The 12,855-nt window shown below is 47.1% G+C and overlaps 1 protein-coding gene across 1 annotated transcript in view; it reads right to left on the minus strand.

Moving 5' to 3' along the window:
* Window positions 1-3,776: 3,776 nt before the first annotated feature.
* The window catches only part of RALB (RAS like proto-oncogene B), a 40,813-nt gene continuing 31,734 nt past the window's right edge, over window positions 3,777-12,855 (minus strand). Inside the window, exons 3-5 of the mRNA XM_067025895.1 lie at window positions 11,668-11,876; window positions 7,805-7,982; window positions 3,777-5,337 (exon numbers count right to left, since the gene is read on the minus strand). Coding sequence (XP_066881996.1) covers window positions 5,218-5,337; window positions 7,805-7,982; window positions 11,668-11,876 — 507 coding nt within the window. The 3' untranslated portion in view covers window positions 3,777-5,217. The remainder of the gene's footprint in view (window positions 5,338-7,804; window positions 7,983-11,667; window positions 11,877-12,855) is intronic.

Here is a 12,855-nt window from a genome sequence, read left to right on the forward strand (position 1 = left end):
CCTAGTATATGGTCAGTCCTAGAGAATGTTCCATGTGCACTTGAAAAGAATGTATATTCTGGTTTGGGGGGGAGGTAATTTCCTGAAAATATCAATTAAGTCTGACTGTTCTATTGTATCATTTAGGATCTCTGTTGCCTTATCGATTCTCTGTCTGGACGATCTATCCATTGATGTAACTGTGGTGTTAGTCTCCTACTACTATTGTATTCCTGTCAATTTCTCCCTTTATGTCTGTTAGTATTTATGTATTTGGGTGCTCCTATGTTAGGTGCATATATGTTGACGAGTGTAAAACCCTCTTCTTGTATTGCTCCTTTTATCATTCTGTAGTGTGCTTTATCTATCTTTATGGCCTTTGTTTTAGTCTGTTTTGTCTGATATGAGTATTGTGACCCCCGCTTTCTTGTCATTTCTGTTTGCAGGAGGTATCTTTTTTCCACTTCCTCACTTTCAGTCTGTGTCTGTCCTTTACCCTAAAGTGGGTCTCTTGTAGACAGCATATTGTAGGCTCTTGTTTTATTATCCAATGTGCCACTTTCTGTCTCTTGATTGGAGCATTTAGTCCATTGACATTTAAGCTAATTATTGATAAATATGTATTTATTTATTGGCATTTCAGCTTTGTTTTCCAGTTGATTCTGTTTCTTCTTTGTTCCTTTTGTTCTCCTTTTGTGGTTTGATGTGTTCCTTTTATGTTATGCTTGTGTTCTCTTCTTTTTGGTGTTTGTGAATCTATTATATGTTTTTGATTTGTGGCTACCCTGTTTTTCAAGTATGTTAACCACTTCCTGTATCTGCTTGCCTTAGAGGATAGTCATAGGTTCAATCACATTCTAAAAAAAAGGAAAAAAATCTACATTTTCTTACTCTCCTCCTCCACATTTTATGATTTTGACGTCCTCCTTTACATCTTCATGTTCATCCTTTTGCTGTTCATTGTGCTTATCATTGCTTTCATAAGAATTTTGTTTTTTTTTCCTTTTAATCTGTATACTGGCTTATTTAAGTGATTTACTTTCCAATTGTGATTTCCTCTTTCCTATGGCTTCTTGCTTCTTTTATATTTAGAGAAGACCTTCCAATATGTCCTTCAGGGTAGGTTTAGTTATTGCTGTATTCTTTTAGTTTTTGCCTGTCTGAGAAATTCTTTCTCTCTCCTTCTATTCTAAATAATCTTGCTGGGTAGAGTTTCCTAGGTTGTGGATTTTTCCCTTAGGACTTCTTTGAACATATTTTGCATCTCCCTCCTGGCCTGTAGCATTTCTGTAGAGAAATCAGCTGATAGCCTTATGGGGGTTCCCTGGTAATTAACTTTTTTTTTTTTTTGTAATTAACTCTTTGTTTTTCTCTTGCTGCCTTCAGAATCCTCTCTAACTTTTGTCATTTTAATTATATGATTTCTTGGTGTAGGTCTGTAGTGTTCATCTTTTGGGGGACCCTCTGTGCTTCCTGTATTTGGATATGTTTCCTTCTTTAGGTTTGGGAAGTTTTCAGCCATAATTTCTTCAAATACATTTTCAATCCCCTTTTCTCTATCTCTCCTTCTGGAATCCTTATTATGCGTAGATTGGCACACTTTATATTATCCCATAAGTCTCTTAGATTGCTTTTTTTTTTTTTTTTTTTTCCATTTGGCTTTCTGTCTGCTGTCCTGGCTGGGTGATTTCCATTATTCTCTCTTCCAGATCACTTATTTGTTCTTCTGCATTATTCTTCTGTTCACTGCCTTGAGCTCAGGTTTCATCTCAGCAAACGGTTTCTAAGTTTTCTTGGCTCCTCCTACTTTCTAGTTCCTTTTTACAGTAATCTGCATTTCTGTCAATAGCCTTTAATTCCTTCAGTATTTTCATTATCTCCTTTTTGAACGTGGTGTCTATTAGATTCCTTTTCATTGTTTTTTCAGGGGTGCTCTCTTGATCTTTTAACTGGGAGTAGTTCCTGTGCTGCTTCATTTTACTTATATTTATCTTGCTCTATGAGTTTAGGAGAAACAATTTTCTACTGTGGTCTTGGAGGGCTATATTTATGTGGGAGCATCCCTGTGTAGCCTGCATGGGTTTAGTATTTTCGGCACCAGGGCTGCTTTTAGTGTGGGTGCCTGTTGCCTCTTTCCTCAGTGTGTGCTGTTACCAGCTTGACAGGGGTGTGACTGGTGTTGTGACCAGAGCCTGCACCGGATGTTAACCAGGACCTCCTATTTGCTCTGTGACTGTTGCAGCCCTGTCAGGGGTGGGGTCTGCTTTCTAGCTGTTGGAGTAGAAGCCCCAGCCCATTTCTGAGCTGCGTTTCTGAGATGCAGTGCAAGGTAGGAGGGATTGGGGCACTCCCACTGGGAGAGGATGAGGACTCCTCCACTGGAGCTGTCCACCTGTATGCTCTGTGGTGCCACCTGTCACCCGTTGTGCAGGCTCACAAGGTACACTGTTGTTGGCACTGCCCTCACACCCGCCTACACTGTGGGGTACTTTCCCACTGTTAATACTTATCCACTGTTAAGCTTCTATACTATTTTATTATAATATACTGTTTAGACCAACATAGGTGAATCTTATACCCCAATTTCATTTAGTTTAAATTTATATATAATTCACCTAATCTACAGCATCTATTTTTTTCCCCACATATTCATGTCATTGGTGTCAGGATGGATTCACATAATTTCGCAGGTTTTTCCTTAGTGGTACATAAATTATGGGGATGTCTTATAATCAGTGGTGTCTAATATTTGATGAACTAGGGCACTTGTAGGGAATTATACATCTAGGTATTATCCCCTGCATCACTTTTTGAATCTATAGCCTGTTTGTTAGGTCTTTTTCTACTGCTCTGCCACTCCTCATCACACTGCAGCCATGTGCTGGCCTCTGGAGTCTTTTCCTGAACACCTGAGTTAGGGCCTCTGGACCAGCTGCTCCCGAGCCTGGGAGCTCACGTGGCTCCTTCAGGTCTCAGCTTAAACGTCACTTCCTTTCATAAACTTGTTGACCATCCAATTGGAATCAGCTCTATGGCCCAGAAACATTTCCTATCCTATTACCTAGTTTTATGATCATCAAAGCACTTGCTGTGATATTTTCAATTATTTGTCTCTTTCCTCACTAAAACATAAGCTCCAGGAGAATAGAGCTCTGGCCTAACTTGTTCAACACAATATCCCAGCACTTGGAATAGAGCCTGACACCAAGCAGGTGCTCAAATATTTCTAGAAGGAAGGCTTTAGAAAAATAATGTTAGCCTTAGCCTATGGACACAATATCTAGTCATCTAGCAAGGTAGTATGTTTCAAATTTATAAAGAACATTGCTTCCTCATTTTTCTATGGAAAAGAATCTCATCTCTATAAATCATTTTGTTGGGAAGATCCATTTCTGATCACTATCCAGTTAAATATAATTTCAGAAATACACTAATGGCATATACTAAGACTAATTTCCATAGCATGGAACAATTCATACCATCCTTAATTTATTTGTACATATTCCAAACCTACCTACTCTCGACCAGAACTGATATCAAACAGGTGGCAAACTAGGAGGAAAAGAAAAAGGTTGTTTCCAAAAATGCAAGAGTGTGAGTAGTCATCTCTTCCAAAGGAAAGATGAAGTTAAAGTTACTGTTTATACTTATATATTTCCCCAAGCCCAATTCAAAAAATTGAAATAAAGTTTGCAGAACATCTAACAAGAACAATAGTGAATACCTGTTCATTTCTTTAATACTTACATTTCACATATATGACAAAAGGATAAAATAAGAAGGCTGAAATTCTGAAAAACTGTAAATTGCTGCTTTTTTTAATTGAAAAAAAGCTCACGATTCTTTGGGAGGTGATACAAGACTGTTTGTTTTTCAGTCAGGTCATAATTTCTACGATTTCTGTAATAACCATAAATTCCAAGGGTTCCCGTTCTCCCCACCCCAATTCACTTTTGGCACCTATATGTGAAATATCACTTCTGAAAAATGGGGAAAAATATGCTGAGCACTAGGTTTTTATTGCTGTCCTCCTTTCCTCATGAAAAATTTTCTGACTGCTGAATTCAGAATATTGATACAAAAAAGACAATATCTCATCCATAAAAATCTTTTTCTAACTGACTAGATGGCTGTCTCCGAAACAAATTTATATTAGAAACAGCAGCCAGTTCTCAGAGGTAAAGGGGCAGTGGCTTCTCCACTTTTTCTGAATTTACTGAGCAATTCTATGAGAGGTAGCAGGTGTCTGGCACAGTCTCTGGCTTCATGAGTTCAAAACACAATCTTAAGTCATCACGTTCTTCAGAAGAACTCGGGCTACACTGAAAGAAACAAAAGAAAAGGTCCTCTCAACCTCTGCAGGGAGGAGTGGGTCAGGACAGAGCGTGGGTTACAGGTGGAGAAGGAGGGGCCTGACCCTATGACTGGCAATTAGGAGAGGATTTAGCCAAAGGGCTTCTTTTAAAAATTGTGATTAGAAAAGTATATCATTTATACAGTATATTGCTCTCGAGTCTTCATGTCGCTTATTAAAAATGAAGCTCCTACACAAAAATCAGGATGCCACAGGAGAAAAGCAGCCAACACAGACTATATAATTGGCTGGTATTTAACTATGAAGGGCACAACTCTTCCTTCTTTCATATTGAGAAGGATTTCTGAGCGTGGCGTTGATCTGTCTGGCCCCATTCAACTTAATTTTTTTTAGCTCTGCTTCAGATCCACAGGGTATGGCCAAGAGACCCCAAAAAATCTCCAAATTTTCCAGCGCCATTAGAACCTAATGGATGTTTCTGAGAACTATTGCTGAGCTGACAAGGGTGGGGGGAGCCTCACCCCACCCTCACCTCCCAAGACCTAATAAAATAAGACACTTTTATTTCAAAATGAAAGGCGCTAATGTTACAAAACTGGGGAAAAAATAAGAAGATAGGACAGTCCTTCTTAATTAACACTTGGCTAATGCCTGCCTGTAGCACTACATACGTGGCTTATTTTAGGAAGGAAAAGAGGGAGGAAACTCTGAAACCTCCCGACAGAGGAGCCATCCCATTGCACGGTCAAGGGCTTCCTTCTTCTGCCAGCCACCGGTTCCCGAATATTTTCCCCATTTACAGAAATGCGTGTGAATGAGGTTGGGGAGAGCAGGGGACAGGCCGAGAGGTCGACTGGAGTCTTGGCTTCAGGAACCTGCTCTCTGTCCTTAGTGGCAAGCGACTTGCTCCAGCACCTTGGCCTTCACAGTAAGCAACATCTTTCTTTAAAACTCTTCTTGTTCTTGCTGCTTTTCTTGCCGTTCTTGTCTTTGTTTTCTGACATCTTCTTTGCTCTGATCTCTCTCATGAGGTCAAAGAACACCTGGGGTGGGGAGGAAGGGGTGAAAAGAACAAGGAAGAAAAAGCCATTTAATGATTTAATAAAGAAGCAATTCAACCAAGCAGGGTATGTAATTACAGTTTAAAGTATATACAAAGCCAAATGTATTCTTAAAAACCACGGGCCATCAGAAACAAAAGGTCTAGGGCTTCCCTGGTGGCTCAGGAGTTAAGAATCCGCCTACCAATGCAGAGGATGGGTTCGAGCCCTGGTCCGGGAAGACCTCACATGCCGCGGAGAGCTAAGCCCGTGCGCCACAACCACTGAGCCTGCGCTCTAGAGCCCGCGAGCCACAACTACCGAAGCCCGTGAGCCTAGAGCCCACGTTCCACAAGAGAAGCCACTGCAGTGAGAAGCCTGCACGCCTCAATGAAGACCCAATGCAGCCAAAAATAAAAATTAATTAATTAAAAAACAAAACAAAAGGTCTAGAGCAGATGAGAACAACTAACATTAGAAACGTATTCTAATTCCACAAAGGAAACCTCTCTGCTCACACCATACAACGGGTCAAGCTAAGGGCAGCAGCGTCACACCGTGAGTGCTATTCGGCAGCTTATTTCAAACTGGTGAAGCCTGTCCTGGGGAGAAGTATGATGAAGGGTGAAACATCACAGGCCAGACGGACAACAGTTTGTGAAGCTTGCAGACCGAGTGACAACAGTCAGCAGACGTCCTGGCTTCCAGCCGCTGGGACAGGGAAGGCAGGAGAGCGCCTGGGGCCCCACCACATTCCACCACGTTCCACCGAGCTGATGAGTCCTCCCCTGGCCCTAAAGGCGCGAGGGCCACCGCGTAGAAGGCTTTGCGGCCTAACCCCGACAGCAGACTGGGGAACGCGGTGGGCGGGGAGGAGGAGGGGATGCAGTGTGACCAAACGACGGGGCCCCTGACGTGGAGGGGGAGGGAGGGCGGCCGGGCGCGGAGGGGGGTGTCACCCGCCCCATGTCTGCCCCTCCCTGCCCGGCTCCGCGTGACGCCAGCTCAAAGGGGCTTCACCAAGAGCTGATGAGACGGGCCCTTTGAATGCCAGCATGCTATCAGTTGTCACAGAGGTCTGGGTTTTGCCCTCTGCTACCAGCAACCACGCCCGGGTACTGACTACATGCCAGCAGCCAAAATACGCCTCCTACAAAGAAAGATTTGAGATTTCTCACAGAGAAGACGGAAAGTGTGAGACTGGGTGTAGCCTCTGACCTTTGGACGTTTGCGCAGAACAGGCTCCTGTTACTTTCCAGAGGAAAGCGAGACTGAGCTTTCTGAGTGCGGGACTCCATGAGCCCTCACCACTAGCTCAGCGTGCAGGAAAGGACCCCCCCCACCCAAACTGCATCAGGCCGACCTAAGCACCGCTTTCCTCAGCCTCTCAGGAAAGTGCCCCCGCTTCGCGTGCCGCGGGCTCTTCCTCGTCCTAGCAGAAGGCAGGCGGAGGGAGGGGAAGGAAGGGCGTGTGTCCAGCCTCAAGCGACGCCCAGGCTGTTCCTCGCCAGTCTCCTTGACAACCTCCTTTCCTGTGAACGGCTCACAGTGAACACGACACTGCCCGCCCGTTTGGCAGGTCCGCCTGGTCCCGGGCAGGAAGGAGACGGGACGAGCCGGTGTGACAGCTCCCACCCCCCAGGGCAGCAGTTCCAAGCCCGGAAAGTCGTCCTGATTTTTAAAAAATGAAGTGCGTGACTGGACTTCCCGTGTGTTTCCTAAGTCTATAGCTAGAAAACAACGTGATAGAAATGCAAAGATTTGGAAATGCACAAGAATCAACGTAAGAGCTGAGATAACAATCAAAGAAAAAGGAGCTGCCTCGGGAACCTGCTTCGCACGGCAGATGCAGCTTAACAGACTGACGTCGTTGGAGAGGCTTCCAAAGCGGCCACCTCCCAACACCAGCGGCCTTCCCACCGCCCTGCAAGCTGGGGTGACACCTGGTTTCAAATCCCTTCCTCCTCAGGGGAGAAGCAGAGGAGAACGGAGAAGGGATGTGAGGGGTTCAGGTGCCGCACGGACGGAGCGGACGAGTCCACGGCCTGGCTGCAAAGGGACGCGCGTCGGTCTTAACGGGAACCCAGGCCGTGACGGCAGAGAGAGGACCTCAGCTTTTAGGTGGTCGATTTTAGCTCTGGCGCAACCGCTTTGAGCTTCAGCTTTTTAAAAGGCCTCACAATCGCAATCACCAGAAGGTGGGTTTTCAAACCGTCGGTGTCCGTCACTGTCAAGGTCATCCTTTCCTTCGCTTCAGAGATTTGAACGAAAAACTACGCTGGGGGTGGGGGAGAGGGAACAGATCCCTGGACGCTGCGACGAAGCTATGAAGACTGGACCCCTTGGCTCGGCTGGTGGGCAGGGAGGTGAAGAGAACAGATCTACCCAACCCGCCAGCGAGGGCAAGATCCGGGGCCCCCGGAGGCACCCCCCGGCTCCCCAGGACCGGCAGGTGGGTAGCGGGGCCCACCTTGTCCACGTTGGCCCGCGTCTTGGCCGAGGTCTCCACGTACTGCGCGCCCCACTCCTCGGCCTTGGCCCTGGCCTCCTCCAGCGGCACCTGCCTCCGCTCCTGCAGGTCGGACTTGTTCCCCGCAAGCAGCAGCGGAACTTTCTCTTCTCCCGCCTTAACGCGGAGGACCTGTTCCCTGGTGACAGTCAAGAAGAAGGTGGCTGAGCAGGCCAGGCGGGGCACCGGTCCCCCACAGGCGGGGCGGAGGCAGGCGGGCCGCTGGCCCAGGCCCGACCCCGGGGAGCGCCCTTCCAGCCCGTGGCAGCCAGCGCCTACCGGCTCGGCCTCCAGCTTGCTGTGCCCCGGGGGCTCCCTACACACGCGGGTCTGGGGCCTTCCCTGGCGGTCCAGTGGCTAGGCCTCCGCGCTCCCAACGCAGCGGTCCGGGTTCCATCCCCGGTGGGGGGGAGCTACAATTCGATCCGCAGGCCGCGCGGTGCGGCCAAAAAGTAAATAAATAAAACGAACAGTAAAACGGGAGAAAAGTTCTTAAAAAAAACACACAACGCAGGTTTCTGGGCCCAGGCGCAGATGTGTGGGCAGGAGCCCAGGATTCTGCATTTCAACAGCATCCCCAATTTATGCTTCGGCCAAAAAAGAAAACAAAGGAGAAAACTGGGACCCTCTGTGGTAGAAACCAGATGAAAGAAGTATCTTCATATACAAAACACTTAATAATGCCCCTGGGGGAAAAAAAAAAAAGTCGGATTTCTTTGTGAGAATAAAAGCCGTGAAACCCAGGGGTTTTCATATGGTCTGTTAGCAGACCGTGAAATCAATGCAGTGGGACAAAAACCGGTGATTGTTTTTCCTCAGTCAAGTAGAATGTTACAGAAAAGCAAAGCAACGTTAGAGGGACTCTCCCAGTAAAGTGCGGTTTTGTGCCACTACGGCTTCAACTCTGTCTGCATCTGGGCACCCTGCCCCCGCCCCCGCCCCCGCCCCCGCCCAGGTCTGCGAGGCAGGAGCCCTACTTCAACATGCCTTATTTTTCTGCTACAAAGTGAGGGGGAAAAAATGAAATACTACAAGGCCTATGGAAAAGTACTTCAAAAACATCTCTAAAATAACTGCTACCTGTAGCACATTAAAGTTTACCTCTACTAAAAATAATCAGCTACCTAAAATCATTTTGGAAAAACAGAGCATTCAAGAAATTAAATATTCCGCTTCCATTCTGTTGAGCCAGGGGGAACCTGCCTACTTCTGTATTCCCCCACATTCCCCAAAGAGGCCCCTTCCAAAACGTATTTGGTGGGGATCTGCACTGACTTGTATATAATACGGGGTGACATTTCATAATAATAAAAACGTTTACATTTTTCCCCATACAGTTGGTTTCACTACCAGATATCAATTTTTTACATCTGGGGTCTCGTGGACTTACAGTGTCGGGTTAGTTTCAGGTATGCAGCACAGTGACGCAGTTACACACATACACGTATCCCTTCTTTTTCAGATTCTTCTCCCTTACAGGTTATTACAAGATAGCGAATAGTTGGCTGTGCTGTACAGCAGGTCCTTGTTGCTTCTCTACTTTGTACACAGACTGTGTGTCTGTTAATCCCAAGCTCCTGATTTATCCCCCCCCTTTAAGCAAAATGAAAAATAAGCAGATGCTTGAAACCTGTCTCCGAGGAGCTCTGCCACACCCTGCATTTCACAGGGGTCACAGAGCGCGTGCGATGCTTAGAAGTTAGTGATCAGTAGACACGGCAAACAGTAAAAGCTGATCACATTCTGGCTCATCAGTCTTGCAGAGGCGTGACTAATCACCTCATCAATAAACATACTGAACGAGAAACAAGAGTACCAAGCTCTGGTCTCTTGTGAACGAGCCTAAAAGGTTCAAGGAAGAGAGGGTGTACGTACTGACATTTTGTTTTATGTCGGAGCCTTTCCGTTTGGAAGATGAATGCAGAAATGCTGTTTTAAAACTGCTAACGGGCATGAAACAACCGAGTTTAAGCGTAAGGGCTCCGAGGATCTACCCACATCGGTCAGCTTCCAGCGCCGTGGGAAACCGGGGCGGCCTGGGGCTTTTATCGAACTGCCCAGAGTTCAAGCCACAAGCACTAACTTGCCCTTCCTTTTTCTTTTAGGTCATCACCTGTCCTTTCTCTTCTTTCATAACAACCAAAACCCTCCTCCCAGGAGGAGGTAAGGAGGCACGTGTGTGTGTGCGCGTGTGTGCGCGCGTGCATGTGTGTGTGCGCCTGCGCGTGCGCGTGCCGTGACTGGGAGCACAGCCAGCGCTTCCTTTACTGCTGACTCACGGGCCCGATGGGAAACCAAGGCCCAGGACGGGGACGAAAACAGGGCAGTGAGCGCCTCCATCCTGTTGGGTCCTCAAGAAGGCAGGATCGTGCAGACGCGAAGCCGACAATGAACGCGTGGTCTCGAACCACTTACAGAAGCTTCTCGGTACATCAGCAAGAGCTACAGCTTCACAGGATTTCTCACAGGGAGTTCTAGCCGGTTAACAGCTTACAACACACACACCGCAGTGCTGAGAATTGCATTACCGCCCTTGGGAGGTTTGGGGCCACGAAGGCTCTGCGGGACTCCTCTCCCCCTGCGCTGCCCGTCTCCCCCGAGGGGCTCCACCCGAGCGCTGCCCCCCCCCGACCTCCGGCCCACGGATGCTCCTCCCACATCTCGGGGCAGGTGTGTGTGTGTGTGTGTGTGTGTGTGTTTAGCTTCCTCGTTCTCACCTTTGGCTGACGACCTTCATTTCAGACCAGAACTTGCTAAAGAATGAAAAAAGATTACTGGTCGTTTCGTTCCTTTTTAGTTCTCTATTAGACTCTAGTTCTGGTTCTTAGAATAAAAAGTCACCTGGGGACTTCCCTGGCGGCCCAGCGCTTAGGACTCGGCACTTTCACTGCACGGGTTTGGTCCCTGGTCGGGGAATGAAGATCCCGCACGCCACAAGTGCGGCCAAAAAATAAATAGAAGCCCCCTGGATGGATCTGTTTATAGGAGGGGGATGGAAACGCACAGTGTATAAGAGAGATGGGAAAGGGAGGGGGAGAGAGAGGCCCTTCCCACTAGGATCCCTGGGGGTGCTGTGCCCACACCGCTCACTACTTCTCTGTAACAAAATGAACATCAGGGATCTCGATAAATCACAGCAGTGGATACTCACCTTGTGCCCACACAGTGCAAAGAGCCTGGGGCCGCCACACCGTGAAGGGTTCTCCTTAGGAAATCTAAGTCTAACGCATCATTTTATCTCGTCTCAGCAACAAGAGCGTTTTCAGGTGAAGAGACAGAACGCTAAGGACACTTGCCCTGGGTCACAGTACTGTGACAGGGCGGGGACACAGACACCCCACCCCGGGTCTATGTGACCCTGAAGCCGGTGCTTTCGGCCCCACTGAGCTCATGTCCCCAGGGGAGCAGCGCACGGCCACTCTGACACAAGGCGTCCACTCTCCCGACATCTGAGGTTTCAGAAGCCTCAAAGTAGAGCAGAACTGTTGCTTTTCTAGCAAAACTGGGAAAAAGATAAAGATAGTTAATGCTTACCAACCCGTGTCTTGGGATTTACATGGAAACAAAAGTACCGGCTCTTGACCGTATGGAATGGCTTCGTCCTCTCTAGGAACAACAGATCCTTAAGATCATTTATATGTGGAAGTTACAAACCTAAGAAGCCCAAAGAGAGCATAACAAACGACAAGCTATAAAGTGCCGAGACCCCAAAAGCCCCAGCAAGCCCTTCAGAGAGATTCTGCCCTGAGACGCGCTCCACTCAGCCCCAAACACCTTCCAAGGCTGCCATGAACGGAAGGCAGAAGGCCCCCTGGGACACGCACCTGAACTCGGCAGTTGCTGTGAATGACTCATGCTCGGTGATGGAAAACACAAGGAGGAAGCCCTCCCCACTCCGGAAGTAGTTGTCGCGAATGGCCGCGTAGTCCTCCTGTCCGGCCGTGTCCAGGATGTCTATCTGCACTTCCTCCCCATCCAGGACCACTTTCTTCCTGTAACTGTCAGCCTTGGTAGGTTCATAGTCCTCCACGAACTGAGCAAATAGACGACACGATCAGTAGTTAACAAAGTTCTAAGAGAAAGAAGAGCTGCCAAAAAATAAATTTCAATATATGGCTGCTTTGCTTATCGTCAACTGCGGCTTTACTGAGTGCTGGTAATGATCACACCACATGTAAGGCACTAAGGATAGAGATAACTCCTCAGGTAGTACTTCTTTGTGGCTTCCAATTCCACCATTTGCTATTTTGTTTTTAAACAATAAGAACAGATATTCCCATTTTACAGATGAGAAGAGATCAAGCAGACAGCAGAACGCTTGGCAATGTTCTTGTCGGTATAAAATCACAGTTAAACACTGGCGAGGGTAAGAGACGGGAGCTCTTATTCATAAGCAACAGAATTATAAAACTCATCGGAAAAGTAACTGGTCAAGAGGTACTCAGAGGCTTCAACAACAATACAACATGAAAATCTCCAAATGGGTCAAAGATTAAATATTAAAAATAAAACCCACAGGGCTTCCCTGGTGGCGCAGTGGTTGAGAGTCCGCCTGCCAATGCGGGGGACACGGGTTCGTGCCCCGGTCCGGGAGGATCCCACATGCCGCGGAACGGCTGGGCCCGTGAGCCATGGCCGCTGAGCCTGCGCGTCGGGAGCCTGTGCCCCGCAATGGGAGAAGCCGCAAGGGTGAGAGGCCCGCCTACCGCAAAAAAACAAAAAAACGAACAAACAAACAAACAAAAACAAACAAACAAACAAACAAAAAAACCCCTCAAGTACTAGAAGAAAACATGGGTGAAATCCCTTTATTACCTTGAAGTAGGGAAGGCCTTTTTAACTATGACTCAAAATCCAGAAGCCATGTAAGAAAAAATTGATAAATTAGACTACATAAAAAGTTTTTAAACTTCTGTATGACACAACACGCTATAAACAAAGACAAATGACAATCAGGGAAAAAGTATTTAAACCCATATCACAGAGAACTATACATTAACTAGAAACAGGGA

The sequence above is a fragment of the Kogia breviceps genome, chromosome 2, assembly GCF_026419965.1.
Source record: "Kogia breviceps isolate mKogBre1 chromosome 2, mKogBre1 haplotype 1, whole genome shotgun sequence".
Taxonomy (NCBI): Eukaryota; Metazoa; Chordata; class Mammalia; order Artiodactyla; family Physeteridae; genus Kogia; species Kogia breviceps.